This window comes from Salvia splendens, chromosome 5 (assembly GCF_004379255.2).
Source record: "Salvia splendens isolate huo1 chromosome 5, SspV2, whole genome shotgun sequence".
Taxonomy (NCBI): domain Eukaryota; kingdom Viridiplantae; phylum Streptophyta; class Magnoliopsida; order Lamiales; family Lamiaceae; genus Salvia; species Salvia splendens.
In genome coordinates this window covers 18,932,525-18,952,881 of record NC_056036.1, presented here as the reverse complement: position 1 = coordinate 18,952,881, position 20,357 = coordinate 18,932,525, and the positions used below count along the sequence as shown (strand labels likewise).

At 34.2% G+C, this 20,357-nt stretch overlaps 2 protein-coding genes across 2 annotated transcripts; one reads left to right on the top strand and one right to left on the bottom strand.

The window, feature by feature from the left end:
* Window positions 1-14,836: 14,836 nt before the first annotated feature.
* On the top strand, window positions 14,837-17,469 carry LOC121805018 (probable aminotransferase TAT2). The gene is made up of 6 exons (XM_042204767.1): window positions 14,837-15,251; window positions 15,669-16,008; window positions 16,103-16,321; window positions 16,613-16,828; window positions 16,911-17,004; window positions 17,094-17,469. The coding sequence occupies exons 1-6, from the start codon at window positions 14,998-15,000 to the stop codon at window positions 17,204-17,206; spliced, it is 1,236 nt and encodes a 411-aa protein (XP_042060701.1). The 5' UTR covers window positions 14,837-14,997; the 3' UTR covers window positions 17,207-17,469.
* Window positions 17,461-19,445, bottom strand: LOC121805019 (D-amino-acid transaminase, chloroplastic-like). The gene is made up of 5 exons (XM_042204768.1): window positions 19,381-19,445; window positions 19,244-19,290; window positions 18,985-19,157; window positions 17,777-18,450; window positions 17,461-17,699 (listed from the first exon to the last, which is right to left on the bottom strand). Exons 1-5 carry the CDS (start codon window positions 19,442-19,444, stop codon window positions 17,602-17,604), a joined length of 1,056 nt encoding a protein of 351 aa, XP_042060702.1. The 5' UTR covers window position 19,445; the 3' UTR covers window positions 17,461-17,601.
* Between the last annotated feature and the right edge of the window lie 912 nt (window positions 19,446-20,357).

Here is a 20,357-nt window from a genome sequence, read left to right as displayed (position 1 = left end):
CGGTTTTTAGTGTAACTTGAATTGTGTAACTTTTTATGTAATAAATATTCGCCGATTTTTAATTACTTGTTCTTTTTTTGTTAATTTTCGTTTGCATACTATATTTGAAAACATTTAAATTAATTAAATAAAACAATAGTACAACTGATGACGTGGCGCGCCATAGGGCGCGCCTTAGGGCGCCCCTTAGGGCGCCCCACTGCTAATGGTCTTAGGAGCTTTAGGGAGTTACGGATCTAGGATTAGCGCCCCTAGTGCTAGTAACCTACGTTTGCATCGCAAGAGCATAACTTAGGCGACTCGTCCTACTGAAGTAAGAACTGTGCTAGGGTATTGTAGTTGGAATTTGTATAACCATAACTGTGAACGCACATCCCTGGAATTCCCTTATCTCATATATTTGTCTCTGTGTTTTATCTGCTTAAGTTGTTTAATTCACTTTTTAAAGTTTTTAATTTCAAAAATTCAATTTTTTCTCGGTTTTCCTAATAGTGAAAGAAGCTTAGTAGAGGATAGACAATTTATGTTTGTTTTCCCTATGTTCGATATCTGGTACTAACCTTTAGCTATACTATTCTTACCCTATATACTTGCAGGTATTTTTTGTACTAATAAAAAGTGCATCAATACATCATCATAGAATGTGCCACTCAAACATGAAGCAATTATCCAACACTTAGAATAGAAGCAATGAACAAAACGAATACCAAAAACTGGAATTATATAAACCAATAAAAGTTACCAACACATACAAATAATTCCTATTGTTTAGCTACTCATAGACTAATGGTAAAAACTACAAATTAAAGTACAAAACATAAAGAAAAAGCAAACAAAACCCAATGATGAATTGTTGTGCAATCTTTAGTTTTTTTTTTACCTTGCTCGAATTTCCAAGAATGGTGAATGGAATGATGGATGGAGGAATTAGGGTTGGAGAATGGAGGAGGAGCCTTGGGGGCTCCCCAATTTTGAAGGCTATGAATATGTAAATATTATAAATTAGGTTATGGGGTATATATAGGCTTGAAAAATATTTACACTTGGTAAAAAGTATCCTCCAAGTTGGATATTTCGTGCTCCATAGGTTAAGGAAAAAATTTCGTGCTTCGTAGAATTGCCATAACTTTCTCCACAGAAGTCCAATTGTGATGATCAAGGTACCAACGCAAGGCTATTTCAAAGATGAAGAGAATAGTACATAGAACATCCTGATCGGACTTCATAATTGCCGAAAAATGGGTTTAAACTAAGACTACTAAGCGCGAACAGGTCCAACGGCCGCTGGGATGGCCCAACGAGCCACTGGACAGTTTCCGAGCTCTCTGGATTGGTTTTCAGCGACCACTGGTGTGTGCCAATGGCCCACTGGGTTGCGCTTCAACTCCAGCTTCCAGATTTTGACCTCTTTATGTCCTTTTTCAGCTCTATTTTTCACATTTCTCACAAAATGGATCAAATATGTAAATAATGGACATGTAATGCAACTTTAACACTCAAAATGGACCAAATAATGACCTTAAAATAGTGCAAAATCCAAGCGTATCAGCATGATCTATGTGGCTCATCCTCTCCAGGTGCTAAATAAAACCGTGTGTACCTTTCGTGATATAGAACCACTTTTCATCTTTGTAGATTGTGTTGTGCTTATCTTTGAACTTGATTATCTTCAAAATCCTATCCAATTCTAAGGCCTCTATTGTGAATCTCATCCTCAACAGTTTGTTGGGGCCTGTTAAATCAGGCCTTATAGCTAATGTATGTGATCTAATAAGCCTTGATTTCACCCATCTTCCTATTGTGCTCTTAGTGCATCCTAATCCAACAGCCAATGTTTTGATACTTCCTCTTTTGGTGTAGTGCAAACTTTGAAGTAAAGTAAGATCAAGATGAATACATTTGCTATAGGCTCTGTTCTTCCTATGATTGATTACCCGCATTGTTTTTTCTTTTGCTCTTTGTTTTTTAGCTTCTGACCAATACCTTGTGTAGGTAGATCTTGATATGTTAAACTTCTCCCGAGCTTTCTCCATCTTGCCTTGCGGTGGTTTACCGTTTATGCATCTTTCTATGATGAACTGCACAACCTTTTACTGATGCTCTATGGAAAAGTTTATGGATGACTGCATTTCGAATCTGTTTTGTGTTTTAGAATGTAAAGTCTAGCCAGATTATTTATGGAAAATGTATGTCAGTCGATGTATATATAGGGAACTATATGGCGCCACTTTTTGGTGAATTTGAATGAAAATTTCGTATGGCAGCTGGAAAGTGTGGCTCCAACTTTTGATGTGAGTCAAAAATTTCAAATTTCAAATTACTTTTGGTTTGATTATTTTAATGTCAGCTATACGTATTGTTTGAAATATGCCTAATTTAAAGTATCAGCTATACGTATTGTTTGAAATAGGTCTAATTTAAAGTATCAGTACATCTAATTAGAAATATGCCCAACTTAAAATAAGTAGAACTAAATAAATAATGTTAAAAACAATCAATTATTCTATTATTTTAAGTTCAAAAATAAAAATACATCTCATCACTTAATCTACTTTATTAGCAATCTCTCTTACACCACTAAACAACACCTCCTAAATTCTTGTGCCCAAAAGAAGCGAGTCGCTTATCTTGGGATGGAGGGAGTATGATTGATGCTAAACCTGCTTCTGTTCCTCTGACTGCATATTTCATGCTGAGTAAGGACCTTTGTCCTAAAGCTGAGTTTGGAATCAAAGCTATGAGGAAGGTTCCTTTTTCTAATGCTATTGGCTTTGTTATGTATCTCACGGTTAGTACTAGGCCTGATATTGCCTATGTTGTTTCTTGTTTGAGTAGATACATGTCTAATCCAAGCCCTGTGCATTCGGAAGCTCTTAAATAGTTGATAAGATATTTGAAAAATAATTCTAAGTATGGTCTCTATTTTCTAAATGTGAACATGGTGTTGAGTTGTGTGGCTTTGTTGATTCTAATTATGCTAATGACAAAGATAAGAGGAAGTCCGCCACTTCCTATATGTTTACTGTATGCAGGTCTTGCATTAGTTGGAAATCTCAACTCCAGCACATTGTTGATCTCTTTACTACTAAATTAGAATACATAGATATTACAGAAGCTATGAAGGAGGCAATATGGATAAAGTGAGCTCTTTCTGAACTCAAATTTCATAAGTGTGCTCCTGTGTTTTATTCTGATAGTCAATCTGCTATATAACTGTGTAAAAATCATATCTTCCATGATAGAACTAAGCATATTGATGTTAGGTTCCATTTCATTAGAGATGTTGTGGGAGAATGTGAAGTTTCTTTGCAAAAGTGCAAACTGATTCAAACCCTACAGACATGGGTATTGAATGTCTTTCTGTGGATAAATTATTTGCTTGCATCAAAAGGTTACACTTTGATTTTGGTTAAGCATGTTCATGTCCCGGGGGTTAAAAGTCCTTTAGACTAATCGACTTCATCTGGTGTCTAAAGGCAACTAAGTCCTACTTGACTAATTGGCTTTGGCCATTCGGTGTCTCGAGGCAACTGGTATTCCTTATCTAATGAACTTTGTGTTCTTTGGTGATTAGGAATGCATTATAGGCTGTGATGAAGAAACATATCGACCAATGCTTTTCCCATGTACTTTGAATGAGGTCCAAGGTGGAGAATCTTGAATATTGGTGAACCTATTGTTAATGGGCTTCCATGTATTCCAATTGGGCCTGGCCTGATGATATTAAATGCTATAGGCCCAAACACTTGAAGTGCTGGCCCAGCCCAACATCCAACTCATCACTTACCTGTTATTCCCGATGGCCACCGCGTGGCACCTCCACACGGATCATGAGCACAAGTTGTTGGATCTTAGGTTGTGCTTGATGTGTGAGATAAGTCACCGCGTCGTTTCCTTTCTCTCTCCTTGCGATGATCCGTTCTCCCTTCTCTCTACCATCTCTCTATGGCGATTACGCCGTTTACTCTCTCTGGTCTTCTTTCTGGACTGATTATTTTTTGCTTTAGTGATATCTAATCGATGGTATTCTCGAGTTGAGGTCACTTCTTCGGTTTCCTATGAGATCCAGTGTTGGATCTGACTCTAAAGTTAGATTTCCTTGTGTTCGGAGTTGTGCTTGAGAGATCTTGAGTTTAGAGTGTGAGATTTGTGAAGATCCGTGTGTTGAGATGGTCGGAGCTGGTGGTAGTCGGTGAGACTAGGGTGTCTGACTACTAAGTTTGACAGTTCCTCACTTGTGACTGTTTGTTGAGCTGCGGGGAGGTCTTTGGCCTGGTGCAGTTGTGTGTTGCAACCTGAGCCACATCTCCATCTCTGATCCTTGTCTTTTCTTTGATTTTGATTAGAAAGAATCAATTTCTTGTTATATTGACTTTGTTACTTAGTGTGCAGGAAGAGCCAAGCATAGGTGACTGCAAGTGTCTGATCTGGTGAAGGACTAAGACTAGAACTAGTCTTTTGCTGGTATCTTTTACTTAGTAATCTTGTAATCTTGTATTCCTTTGTATTCGGCTTGTTACCTCTGAGACTAGGCATCTCAGTAAGCGCTATAATACAAAAGAGGTCTCGATAATTAGTGAACTATGGTGATCTAATCCATACATGTACTTAATTACTTAAAAAACAAAATTTCTCACAAGAATTGTAGTTGTCCAGTTCGTTCAAACCATGTTTACATGAATTCATAAATTAATTCAGCAACAAAACATTCATCCAAATCCATAAAATACAAACCCTAGATTTTATGGATTCACAAAACAGACAAGATCTTAATTCTCCTTTTCTCAATTTTCAGAGAATCATCAATAGAGTGACTCTGATGCCACTTGTTAGATTAATTGAATGAGCAATTACATGAAGCTCTCTATAATGATTAACCAAGAACAACGGAGAAGGAGCATAAACTTAGAGCGGAAGCGTACCTTGATCCATAACGAATTTAAAAAGCGGAATTGCTTTGCAGCGGCTATGGATCTTCCAGACGATCAGAGATGTTCTTCACAATAGTCTGCCGAGAGAATACATATATTAAATCGTTCTTCTGATGTCTGGGGAGCATAACCCTAGCTTATATTTATATAAATATAAACCCCTTTACTTTCTATTTGGTCCCTTATCAAATAGAAAATCTCATATGGTATCTACACTTATTTCCATAATGAATAAATACACTTTTAACCCAATCTTAATCTTTAATGGATCCCTTTAATTGGGAAACTGAAAATTAACTATACACATTAAAATTACTCATATGAAAACCAAATTTCTAACATTACATACTCTCTCAATCCCATAAAAATATCACGCTTTCTTTTCATTTATTAATGAATTGTTAGCATCACTCAAAAAAGAAATTGATTTGTTAGATGAATAAAAATATCACGCTTTCTTTTCATTTATTAATGAATTGTTAGCATCACTCAAAAAAGAAATTGATTTGTTAGATGTAATTTTCATCAAATATCGAGCTTCATAATTATGAAGATGACAAGGTCAATGATTAATTCACCATGTCAATTTTTATGACCAATATTATAATTATTAAATTGGATCATTTATCTGAGGCGTATGATATGAATTATGTAATCACAATATTATTTACATAAATTGCTTTCTATAAAGGAAAAATTATTGGGAGGCCATGAGACCATGACTCCCCATATCCCATAGTCATAGAAGTGAAAGTGTTTAAGTCTGAAAGTGTTTAAGTGTGCATACCTTTAAAGAAAAATAGATGCGTGGTTTGATACAATAATGAAAATAGAAGTGGATTTCATGCATGGGAGGGCTTAGTGTATGTAATTAAGCATGCTATTATGCCACGTGTACATCTATAATAAAACATTCATACAATAATTAAACTTCATAAAAGCACACCTTTTTTTACTTTCTTGATAAATACTACTCCTACAATCTATCATGCATGCTAATTAAAGAAATTAAGGAATTTATTGGTTCTTCTACATTTGTTTGAAATATTGATAGTCAACAAAATCTTATTTCGTTTACAATTTCTATTCAAATGTTGTGGTTTCATTTTGTCTTGGTTTTGTTTTTGGCAGTGTTTGTTGTTTGTGAGACTATGCTTATGCTCTTTTCTACCATGCAGTCTGCCTTACCCCAAGGCTTGACCATTTTGATTAATACACCATCCGTCCCACAATAGGAGTCATGTTTTGTCCTTTCGGTCCGTCCCACAATAAAAGTCATACTTCACTTTTTCCATAAATGGTAAGTAGGTCTCACATTCAACCAACTTATTCACTCACATTTTGTTATAAAACTAATATATATAAGTGGAATCCAAATTCCACTAACTTATTCAACTCATTTTTTTTTATATTTCTTCAAACTCGTGTCATAACTAAATAGGACTTCTATTTCGGAACGGAAGGGGTAACAAAAATCTATTCAAATTGTGGTCCGCCTTACCCCAACTTTGACCGTTCTGAATAATAACAAAAATCTATTCGAATTGTACATTTCCCCCTATGGATTTAATACTACCCTTGGGAAAAGGCATAAGCACATGTTATAAACGTTTTCTATGTGTTTTACATTATCTTTCTCCAAATTGGAGTAGTTTTTTTCATGTCTAGATGTCGTATATATATTTGTGTATGTAAAAAGTACTCCTTCGTCCCAGGTAGATGTCATACTTGGTTGATGTCACGTGATTTTAAGATATGTTGTTTTGCGTGTTAATTGAAGAGAAAATATATATTTTTATGTAATAATGTGAGAGAGCACTTTAAGAGAAAAATAAAAGAGAAACGTGATATCTTTTGTGTGACAAATTAAAAAGGAAAATGTGACATGTACTTTGAGGCAGAGAGGGGGTGATATTTTTAGCCCATTTACTAATAGATTCTTATTCAACTTTTTGATTAACTCATTAGAATAATTCTTCATCAAGATAGATGTAAAAATATTAGAACTTTTTATTAGACATAAAGTAAGAAATTACTAAAAAAAACTTAATTTATACGCTGTCGGAAAATTTAAAAATTATAAGTTGAAAAAAAAAATCCAAAGGTAATGTGTAACTTGTCATAGTAATTAAGTGCACACATTCAAACTACTCATGTAGAGAGGTTTGATGAAGAATAATCCAATACTAAAAATCTATCTATAATGTTGTAAAGATTTTCAATTAAAAATTTATGAAAGTAATCTTATGTACTAATACATGCTTACTAATGAATTTATACCCCTTATAGACACGAGCCACACGGCAATGCATTGCTCCTTTTCGAGTTGGTTCTTTCATATTCAACTTTCAAACTTCTAGCTTATTCTTAACTTGATGCTTTGAATGTTGCATGGACAACTACTAATGACGTATCCAACAATTTTGATTTGGGTTACGACTCATGTGACAAATAGTTATATAACACGGAAAAAACTAATACTAGAAGTACTCCCTCCCGTTCCATAAAATTATGGGCAATCAGGGGCGGACCTGCATAGGATCTTGGCCTTCTTCTTTTTTTTCAGTTAGTTTATTTTCTTTGTGATGTTTTTCTACTTTTCTTACAGCTATTATACACAAATAAAGTTAATGTAATTGATCATTTTTCTTTTTGTTATTGTAATGTTTTTTTTAATTTTTCTACAACTACTGTGCACAAAAAATTTCATGATGTTTTCCTTTTTGGGGTGTCTATTAAAAATGAAGTGTTTCTTAAATTGAAAAATATCATCATCTCTACTTTTTCCCACTCTTGTTTTATTCTCTTTTCATTAACTCAAAAAACAACACTACAAAAAATCTCGTGCCGAAAAGCAAACGTTTCATATTTAATAGGATGAAGGGAGTACTTCATTAATCAAACTATTTAAAAAGATTCATTATAAAATACATACATATCTCTAGATAACACTGGCATTTTATAATGCCGCAATTATTTCTATCTTCTTACTTGTTTCCCAAGCAATTTTATAATGCCGCAATTTTAGATAACACTGGCATTAAAAAATACCCTAGATTTAGACCCCCAATGTCAAAATTCTGCGTCCGCCGCCGTGGGCAATATGATACGAGGATTAAGATAAAAATGTTAAAGTAAGCGATGAGAAGAATGATATTAGTAAGTAAGAGACAAGATGAGAATGATAGTTAAAATAGTGTTAATGAATAGTGGGACTTACATTGATATAACTTTCCAAAAATGAAATGCACATATTTTTATGGGACGGACGAAAATAGAAAATGCACATGTTTTATTTTTATGGTACATAGGGAGTATTATATTTTGAAACATTGTTCGTTTTTAACGTTATATATTTAAAAGTATAAAAAGAAAGATGCATAACTAAATTATCTTTTAATGTGCCTTATTTCTTCAAAACTACTGAGTACATCATTATCGAGAAATATAGAAACATATCTTTCTCAATAAAAGTGAAGAAACAATCATTCAAAGATTTGTCATCCATATTGTTTTGCACCTTAGAGTAACCACAATAGGGCCGCCTCGGCGGCCTACTGCTAGACGGGGGCGGTCGCGGCGGCGCCGACGAGTTTTTTATATTTTTTTAAAAATTAATTGTGGATTTTTTTATCTAATTATTTTCCTCCGATAATTTTTATTCTAATCCAATTAAAATAAACCAACAATTGATAAAATAATGTGATTCGTGGCTGTAGCGTGACTGTTTATTAGGCTGGACAAGTTTTTGTAGTTGCGGCGTGGCTATTCCGCCTTATTGTGGATACTCTTATTATTTATAAATGTCATTTCAAGAAACACACTATCTTCACTTACAGGAACAATTGAAGAATCAAAATCAAACAGCTTAGAAAAAACACATTCTCTATGCATCTCTCTTCATTTAAATAAATTTTATCAAAAGAGAACTAATAGTATCTTGCAAATTTTGGAAGTGATTACCTCTTTTAATAAACGAAATTTCATCAAAAAGAACTAATAGTATCTTGCAAATTTTGGAAGTGATTACCTCTTTTAATATCTCATACGAATATATTAAATTGACGCTCAATGGCCATCAATTTTTTAAAATTCAGAAAGACAAAAGTGACAAATTTAAATACATTTTCCTTGCCAAAAAAAGAGAAGTTTATAGAAAGATTGAAGCAAATTATGCACCTAATCATCTCCATATTGGTTATCAAGTTCCTGAAGTAACAAATCAATTACTTCTATAAATACATTAATCTTAAATACTCCTAATAGAGATGAACAGAACACTTTGATCTCTCTTGAACTTCCATATTTAGAACAATAATGTCATGATTATTGAAAATTGAGTTACCATTTTCAGTTAAACATCATATCTGTCATCCCTCACTTTCCGTCATTGATTCTTGGTGAAAATGACAACACTCGTATCATTGATAATATCTTAATTCATTCTTTGCAAAATAAGACACTCATTCCTTTTTAGTTGACCCACACTTTTCAATTTTGGAAACTCTTTTCTCTCTGATGAGTGAGACCAATTTCCTACTAATAATACTTTAATTACTTTTTCTTTCTATCTCTCTTGATTTAACAATTTTGCATTAAAACCTGTGTCAAACTCAAAGTGTATATTCTTTGGGGACGGAGGGAGTACCAACCTACTCATATATAATTGTCAATAGTTGTGCCATAAAATCAAATCAAATTACTCTATCAAGTGTGGGCAAAATGCCTTGAGCTTTTTCCTTACATAGTCATTTTCTCTATCTTCTCTATCCCCTAAGACCTTAATATAAAAATATAATTCCATGACGTTCAAAACACCATAAGAACCTCAATATAGAAAAATAATTCCATGACATTCAAAAGATTTATGAAGTGAGAATCCAAATAAGTGTGTTCGGGTGGGCCAACTGGTTATTTATGTCACGTGTTATATTCATCCAAAAAAAATTTTATGATCAATAGACAATATATGTAGATTTGTAATAATGACAGTATAAATTATAAAATAACGAACGAAGCTCATGAGCATAAAAACATGATAATAATATACAGTTATATCTATTAATAATATAATAGTACTACTAGTCTATCATGAGCTGACCTACGTAGTTTTGCATGTGGCGTTGCGTTTACTATTTGGTTATTTACTTTTATAAACGGTTACTCGCTTATTCATTTACTTACCATAATGGAGCTTTTAAACTAATGAATGAATGCAACTGTTTAGTGCCTAAATTATTTTTTGTTGTAATGTGCCTCATTACTTGTCACGATAGTTAAAATATCGAGATGCAAACTTTTGAAGCTAATTATAACCTTGGAGTACAATGATTAATGAAAGGATCTCGAATGTTGAACAGCTACAAGGAATTATTTTGTCTTATAGTTATAATTTTATCGATATGAATCCTAAGATAGTAGACTTTCATAATAAATTATATCTATAATCATGTATAGTAGTACTACATTGTTAGATTTCTAATCTGTGAGATTAGCATTAAATATAAAATAATTAATTGGGCATTGTGTACTCTCTTGAGCATCACATTGTTTAGGATAAAATATTTTCTGTATTCTTTTCCTAAATTTCTGAAAAATCATATGATTAGGCTCCCAAATTCCATTTTTCACTTATATATTCCCTTTGTCTACGAATAAGAATCATGTTTTTCAATTTCGATCCATCTGCGAATAGGAGTTTCGGTTCACTTTTACTATGAATGATATATATGTCTCACATTTCACTAATTCATTCCACTCATATTTCATTTAAAACTAATATACATAAGTGGTGCTCATATTCTATTAACTTCTTTTCACTCACTTTTCTTAACATTTCTTAAAATCCGTGTCGGAAAGAAATGAGACTCCTATTGTAATGAAGCATCTCCTAACTTACATAATAAGAAAACCAGTACAACCAAAAAACTCGTTTAGAATAATTTTTAATACAGTTAAGGATGTTGATTTGTGTTTCTAAATATAGCACTCACGCTTCAAAAAATGTCATTATTGGTGTCTCAATTAAAATTAGACGACACAAATAGAAGCGTCCTAAAATAGCAAAAGATTAAGTTAATTTATCCTTAATTTAAAAATATTTTCTTTTGCATCTTAAAGTATTGTTATTTTTTAAAAAATTTCAACGCAAGTAATTGCATCTCAATTTTTATTTCATAATTTACATAATAAGAAAACCGTTGGAGGGATTAAGATAGTCAGCAAGTTGATTAAAATGTCAGACGAATAATTTTCTTGATTAGGAATTAGGAATGATAGTTTATTATATAGATTTAATGAATAAAAGAATAAGTTGCACCTAATGGAACTGCGACTCACAGATGGATTCTGCTTTAGTTGAAGCACGTGCTTCAGCGGTAAGTCAATGCAGAGACTCACTAATATAATTAGGTGAAAAATACATCTGTGTTTTTTATGGAAACTTCCACGTTAAATTGGAGGAGTAGTTAACTAGTGGACTACAAAATATTCTAATATTTGAAATTTATTTTTAAAATTTCGATGACGCAATAATTCTATTACTTGTACCAGATTTTTTTGTTTTGCAATTTCAAGATTTCAATTTTGTTGAGATTAATTATAGTTTAAGCAATGTTCCATTTTTTTGTGTTTTGAACAAAAATGGTGAATAGGACTAATTAAATGCATGATGTAGTTAGTGCTTTCGGCGAATAAACCGCAAATTCTTTTAGATTTTGTATGTAAGAAATTCCAAACAAAATGTTATGTAGTGGTGCTAGTAGTAGTAGGTGTCCTATTTTAATTATTTAGTTACTACAATAATTTTTGTAATAACGTGGAAGTTAATGATAACTTGCATTGTATAATGACATTTACACGATCTCGAGTAAAACAATAAATACGCATTATTTAATGAATAAAGATAAATGTATATAAATTGTACATGTATGTATCTTTAATTTTTATATTTAATTAAATTTAATTAAAAATATTTTTTTATTTGTTATATTATTATGTTGCAATAAAAAAAATTATATAGATTCATTATACTGTAACATGACTTCGAGCTTAATTCGAATTAATTATATAATATTTTATAAAAAAATATTTTTTAAATAAGCAAATATAAGTTAAAATTTTAATTTTTTAAAATTATTGCAACATGACTAGTAGTATGTAATTTATTTTAAATCAATTTATAAATCGATTTTAAATGTAAAATATTAAAAAAAAGTTTATATATGTACACTTATCATTGCCCTTATTTAATTTAGTTGGTATATATCTAATTTCGAATATATAGATTTTATTTGATATTTCCGACGTAAAAATCATCAGTTACTATTACGCATGCACATTGATATTATAAAGGGTAGGAGTAATTTATAGATACAACGTATAATTCTAATCGTTATAATTCATTTTTTGTGTAACACATGATAATCATAATTAAGTCCTTGTTTGAGTCTTGCGATGCGCACGTCATTTTTCTAAAAAAAATTTCTAATTAAAAGGAGATCCGTTGATTTTCATTCCGTGATTTACGAAGTGTAATCTATTTTATTCATTTAGTTTTATTTTATTTTCTTCTCTTTTCAAATATTTGTGTTTCTCCCACGCCTGTCGCAATTGAACTTAGTCGCGTTCCACTAATTTTAAGTTTTTGATGCAATATTCTAACAGCCTACGAATCCAATCATATCGATATATTTTCAGTAAAAATATTCAGGCCGATAAAAAAATACAAATTTTGATGAATATCGTAATATTATAATTATTTACCAATATGAACTTTACGCGTATTAATAAAACATTCTCATAAATTAAATGAAAACACATTTTTGGTCAAGACAATTGGATGTGATCAAATTGAGTACCAGTTACGAGTTTAAATTACTCACTAGTATTTTTTTAGTCTATCCCTACAAAAATGTAATTTACCTAAAATACTGATAAATATGACGGATTTACCAATTAAAAAACACAATTTTTCTGGTAAATAGTACTAATAGCAATTTAAAAAAGATGAGCCAGACTGTCTGTCACGCCACCAGCTGTTCGTAGCTAGTAAAACATGTGATATTCCTGGGATTCATAGCAATTTATAAAATTTTAGTTTTTTCACCTAAATCCTACACGTATTTAGTTATTATTTGTGAAGTACGTTCAAGATCATTTTGAGGTCTTAATTATTTAGTTGAGATCTATATTAAAAATAATTTAAAATATTTATATACGGTTAATTAAAGTAGCAAGAGTACTCCTAATATTTCTAATATCATATTTTGTTCAGCTTGATCTCTAACTTATACATTGAAAATTGAACAGAATTTGTGGCGAGTGGTAATATTTGTATCAATTTATGAACGTAAGAGAATTATTTTTTTAATTATTATAAATGTTAGTATAGATATATGAAATTACATGAAACATAAACGTGAGTGCTTTTACTACTTCACCCTACATTATAATGTCATTCATAAACGTTAAGATTAGTAGGTTGGACCAATAATCTTGATACTTTATTTAGGGTGTACTTAATAATTTATTCTTTTAAATTTACATAAACCCTAAAAGTGGCCCCATTTGTATTCATTTATTGTATCATACATTATGTGACAATGTGGAGTATTTTAATTTATTACGGAACCGCCCCTAAAAATTTCGCAACCTTTACACACGCAAACAGAATTGGAAATTATATTCTTTTACTATAAAATATTACTATTAATTAAAAATCATGTTTGTTTATGAATTTCGTTTGTGTTTCCTAATTCCTCCCTAACTAATGTATAAACGTGGCTGCATACGCGCTACTCAAAAGTGTGTTAATTTCTTTTGTCGTATTAAAATTATTTTTACTAGGAAGTTTCTTACTACTCCCTCCGTTCCATAGTAGTGTGGGCATTTCTTTTCGGCACGGAGATTAAGAAAGTAGAGAGATGAAGAGAGAATAAAGTAAGAGAGAGTAAAGTAAGTGAGAAGAAATGTGTTAACTTTTACAAAAAAGGGAAATGACTCCACTACTATGGAACGTACCAAAATGGCAAAATGACTCCACTACTATGGAACGGAGGGAGTACTTGCTTTCTTTTTCTTTTTGTATTTTCTTTGTTTCGAAAGGTGTACTCACGTCGTTTCATAGTAATAGAGTTATTTTATCATTTTAGTATGTTCCATAGTAATAGAGTCATCTCATTTTTTAGTAAAAGTCAACACATTTTTCCATACATATTTTACTCTTTCTTACTTTTTTCTCTCTCCATCTCTCTACCTTTTTCATTTTCCACTTTATTCTCCATTTACTTAACTCACCTACACACATTTTTTCATAATCTCCGTGTCAAAAAAAATATCTTAATTACTATGAAACAGAGGGAGTACTAAACTGTTTCGTGGGCAACACTTTTGTATTATTCACAATATATTTTCGTCAATTAATTTTGGCTTTGATCTACTTGGCCAAAACTTATTCTAGTCATGGCACTTATTTCCACCTACCATTCTCCCATAAACATAATATTCCAACCACAAAACAAATTCAAACAGATGACATTGTTCACAATTTCATTATGAAGTCATAAATAGCAACCTACTTTTAAATCTAAAAAAAGGCAACATTTTATTTATCAAGGTGATCCTAAACATGCCACTTTTGAGTAAATAGCCATCATGCAACTTGGATTTCCATACTCATGTTAAATTCATTTATTATCATGAAATTTATTAATATAAATGAGATTAAAGAGTTAAAGTTAAAAAAAAGGGGAATTACATAAATATTCTGTGTGAAATGCTTGACTGAATTTTAAAAATAATATAATAATATTATGTATGAACGCGAAAAATTTGTGGAAAGACCACGTGTTTAGTATTGGTATTAGTATTGGTATTTTGGAGGCATTTTCATGCAAATTGTGGAGAAGAAGAAGAAACCGTCTGTCTCCTTTAAATTGTGAACCCAAATGCTCAAACAAACTACTCAAATACAAACAATATCTTCTCTCTAATAACCGCTCTTTCTCTCTCTCCTTGAAGCGGCTGAGATTCGGAGTGATTCAGATCTCGCGATTCGGTTGCGGCAATGGAGTTGCAGACTCAATCGCAGGAGGTCGACGCGCCGACTACCATCACCATCAAGGGGATTTTAGGGCTGTTGATGTCGAATACGGATGCGAAGGAGAACGGGAAGAGAGTCATTTCGCTGGGGATTGGGGATCCCACTGCCTACTCCTGCTTCCACGCTAGTAATGCTGCTCAGGAAGGTGTTGTCGAGGCTCTGCGCTCTGCCAAATTCAACGGCTACGCTCCCACCGCTGGCCTTCCCCAAACCAGAGAGTAATTTTCTTCTTCTTCCTCTTCCTACTACAACTGCTGCTGCTGCTGCTGCTAGCTTCTGCTTGTTTGGTTTTCATTGTGAATTGAGATTTTAAAGTAGTAGATTTCTTCGATTTCGATTTAATTTTGCGTTTGGAGGCAAGGATCTAAATGATGAACTCGGAAATATTCAATTAGTCGGCGTGTTTGAACCTAATGCAACCTCGATTTTTCAAACGATGTGTTGATTGGCATGCAACTCGGTGGAATATTAAATTGCGCTTTGTGATTCGTTATTCCTTTGTTTCCGGATGATGATTCTAGATGACTGATCGAATCTCATCATCTTCAACTTGTTTATAAATTTGTGTTTAGTTTGCGCTCTACGTGTTTGCGAAAAGTCACTCTCTAATCTGATCCATCGCATCTCCAAAACAGGGCAATCGCGGAGTATTTGTCACGGGATCTCCCCTACCAGCTAGCGGCGGAATCCGTGTATGTCACAGCCGGTTGCACGCAAGCAATTGAGATAGCATTGTCGGTTTTGGCTCGCCCCGGTGCTAATATCCTGCTCCCGAGGCCGTGTTTTCCGATTTACGGCCTTTGCGCCTCATTCAGGAATATCGAAGTCCGCTACTTCGATCTCCACCCCGAGAAGGGATGGGAGGTCGATCTCGATGCAGTAGCAGATTTGGCAGACCACAATACCGTTGCAATGGTGATCATCAATCCAGGGAATCCATGTGGAAACGTCTACTCACACCAGCACCTGAAGAAGGTTGATATATATATATATATATACACATACACTATTTGGTTTGTTTTAGTTGATCTGAGATTAGAGTTTGATCTAAATTATGAACTTGAATCAGATTGCTGAGACGGCGAAGAGGCTTGGTATAGTGGTGATAGCTGATGAGGTCTACGGCCATCTGGCTTTCGGGGCTAACCCTTTTGTTCCCATGGGAATATTCGGGTCAATCGCCCCGGTGTTGACGCTTGGATCTTTGTCTAAGAGATGGCTGGTTCCTGGTTGGCGCCTTGGTTGGTTGGTCATCAATGACCCTGATGGCAGTTTGATGAGCCCAAAAGTATGTTTTCTTCTTTGATATATGCCATGTAGCATGTAGTATTAAATTTCAGAAGATGCTTGCCTACCAATGGCCATACAGTTACTTTTCACCCACATACCTTCTTTTATGGCCACGGCCTTTCTCTGATTAAGAATGTGATTGATGATGTTGGGTTGGTCTAGATCTAGGATATTGATTTGTGGCTAGCAAAATTAAGGTAGTTAGAGTATAATATTAATTTGGTCAGTAAATATTGAATGATTTCTTTGAATTTTTTACCAAGTTAGTGATTGGTGCATTTTTTCACAGTTTGTGGAGCGCATCAAGAAATACTGTGACATTTGCGGGGGTCCTGCTACGTTCATACAGGCTGCGGTTCCTGATATTGTTGAGCAAACACAAGAAGTTTTCTTCAGGAAAACAATTAACATACTCAAGCAGACTTCTGATATCTGTTACCAAAAGATTGAAGACATCAATGGCATTACTTGTCCAACAAAGCCTAAAGGAGCAATGGCTTTCATGGTGAGTACTGTAGCACGGCTGCAACGCGTTAAAATTCATATTCATCGTGTTCACTTTTCTGATTGCGTTTTGAACATTGTAGGTGAAGCTGAATCTTTCGGTGATGAAAGATATTAGTGATGATATCGACTTTTGCTTCAAGCTGGCCAAAGAGGAATCTGTTATCATTCTTCCAGGTATAGAGATTGTGTATAAATTCATAGCAATAGATAGCTAGATAGCGCGAATAAAGTAAGCTCAATGTGTTGTTCTTCGTGTTTTGCAGGGATCGCTGTGGGTCTGAAGAACTGGATCAGGATCACATTTGCAGTAGACGTACCTGCTCTCGAAGAAGCCATGGAGAGGCTCAAGTCTTTCTGTGAACGGCACTCCTACTAAGAAGAAGCTCGAAGGCATAAAAATGGAAGGTTTCGTTGCGGTTGATGCAGTTGGGATATTCCACGAGCAGCCAGGCCACAGGCGTTGATAATATTTCTCTCCTCGAGTAAATATTGTATCGTCGCGTTTTGAAACAATGTATTGCATTTAATTCGTTTATTTGAATGTCTGTTTGAATTTATTATGTTCAATTTGTAATTTAGTCCGAAAAGATTGTCAGCAGCCAGTAAATAATGAATATTTATCGTCTCAAGTTCATCCAATGACGCATTATATTGAAATCATGCTGGAAATTAAAGTGAAAATGGATAAAAACAGACACTGTTTGAAACACCACAACTCCTTATTTTCTTGAACATAAACATGACAATCACAAAGCGCAGTAGGATCAAATTCTAGGCATAAGAAACTGGAATCCTGTGTGTTTCAGGGCCAGCTACCATGTCCTCCCACAGCAAATCCGAGAGTGCCATTGTCAATTCTCCCACATTACCTTGAAAAACATAACCAAACAAATTTTATAAAACATGTATTGTGTGCGCGTGTGTGTGAAAAATGAATGTGGTTTACCATTTCCAATAGGGTTGCCATCCCACATGATGATGGGCAGTATAGGAAGTGAGCTTCCAATAAACATCATCTCGGCAGCCTTCTTGCCCTCGTCCGCGATCACAGCTGCTACCCTCACGCCCTTCAGCCTCCCCTGCTCGGCCAGCTGAGGCGCCAGCTGCAGGAGCCTCATAGCCGTGCAGCCACTCAAGATCTTGTCGAAGGTTGGCAGCACTAGCTCCCCATCACAGGTGATGAAGGCCACATTCATGTTGGGGCCCTCCGCGATGCAGCCCCCCTCATCAACCCACACGGAGGTGTTGGCCCCTGCCTCCTCTGCCTCCATCTTGGCAAGCACATTGGGGAGGTAGTTCACATTCTTCATCGTGGCAAAGAGAGGCGATTTCATTGGGATACTCGAGGTTATCACCTTCACGCCCTCCCTGCACTGCTCGAACCCCCCGTCTATGACCACCGCATAGAAGGCAGACGAAGGGAGCCCGGTAGGGGAGAGCGAGAAGTTCCCCGGCCCCGCACTCAGCCAGTACCTGAGCGTGCCGTCCCTGCAGCCGGACGACGCAGCTAGCTGGATGAGAATGCTTCTAAGTGTGGCTTCAGGAAACGGAGACACAATCTTGGCCTTTGATGCTGATCTAAGGAACCGAGCAAGGTGCACATCCAACTCATAAAGGTACCTAGAATTAACCACTAAATAGTTTTAAAATCATTGACAAATATTCAAATACTACATAACAAACTTACTATTTTTTTTATGGGTAAATGAACATAATTTAAAGGCCGCGCCACCTCAGGCATTAACCTCTCTATCGCTCAGCCAACTCACACAAACTACATAATACTCCCTCCAATCCCTATTAAATGTCCTATATTTCCTTATTAGGACGGTTCCCAATAAATGTCTTATTTCACTTTTACTACTTTTAGTAAATATATCTTGCATTCCATTAACTCATCTTACTAACATTTTATTATAAAAATAATATATATAAAAGTAAGACCTAAAATCCACTAACTTTTTTCATCCACTCTCCTACACAAAGTCAAACAATTTAAGTAAAACCCGTGCCGGTCAATATATGAGACATTTAATGGGGACCGGTGGGAGTAACTTATCTTGATTTAATACGTTAATTGTGCTACCAATTAAGTGTTGAGCCAAGATAACTCTGAACTCATCTACTCTACAAACGGAGCCTAAGTGTGCGTACCCGTTGTGTATGATAGCCGTGTCAAAGACACCATGGCCTCGATGAACCATGTGATCGTCTATAGGGATGAGCATCATGGCTGGATCAAGAATGATGCCACCAAACACACTGGAGTACATTGCAGGGTATGGCTTTGGCTTCCCTGACCATTTCTCTTGCAGCTTTGACACTAACTAAACCACCAAAAAAAATTGAAAAATCAGACCATACAACACCTACATTACACTATTACATGATCCAAAATTTGAAATGTTGTAACCTCCTCCGACGACGAAAAGACCTCAACTTTAAACTCCGGAGCGATCACTGCATCAAATTAAACAACAAATCATACATGAGTTAGGTCCAATAATTTCAAGATGACAAGTAAGACACAAAAAGAGTTCTAACTACAACCAGAATTGGATGCTGCCATATCACAAGAAAATGATGCAGTATATTTGGAAATAGAGTGTGACATGTTGTGCAGTTTTATTGGAAAGGTAGAGCTTTACGACAAAAGCGTGGGTCTTAATTAATTGAGTGAAGTTGCTAAACTGACGTGGTAAAAGCGCTAGAGACAGCAAACAAGACAAAACCGAACGGCTACACGGGACTTTAATGGAATATTCGTCACCAATTTGGAATTTAAATTAATTAGTGTTGCAACACTTTTTTTTGAGTGGGAGTGAAGTTGTTCACTCACTCTAAAAAATTTATCATACTTATGCACTATAGTATTCCATTAATCCCTTCCGTCATTAGGTGTTTCTTGATTTAAGAATGGATATTTAAATAATTAAATGGAGAAAAAATAAAATAAATGAGTGGGACGAAAATAAAGTAAGAAGGAATAATTGTATTATATTTTATTGAAAAATAGAAATGACTCACTTTGTCGGGGTGTAAAAAAACAAATACTAGTACTATTAGTTAATTATGGTTGGACGGCGATAATATATCTAGCATTTACACACAATTTGTCTTGTTTTAATTTGATACAGAATTTAATGAAAAGTTGAAAAAAATTAGTTGAACGTGGATCCTATTTATATACTAATTTTATAATAAAATATGAGTTAGAATGAGTTAGTGGAATGTTGAGTCTACTATCAAAATTGATCTAAGTGACGTGTGACAAACTTTGCGCAACAAACAAGAATGAATAAAAGTGACAAACTTTATCGGATGAAGGAAATATTTTGGAGTTGATTGGATGTAACAATAGTATTTCTATGCATTTATTGATATCATTTATAAATGTAGATTTTTTATACTCCCTCCGTCAACAAAAAATAGTTCCATTTGTGCACGGCACGAGTTTTAATGAGAAATTGGTAAAGTAAGAGAGATGAGAGAAAACGTTGGTAAAGTAAGAGAGATATGGAGAAAAA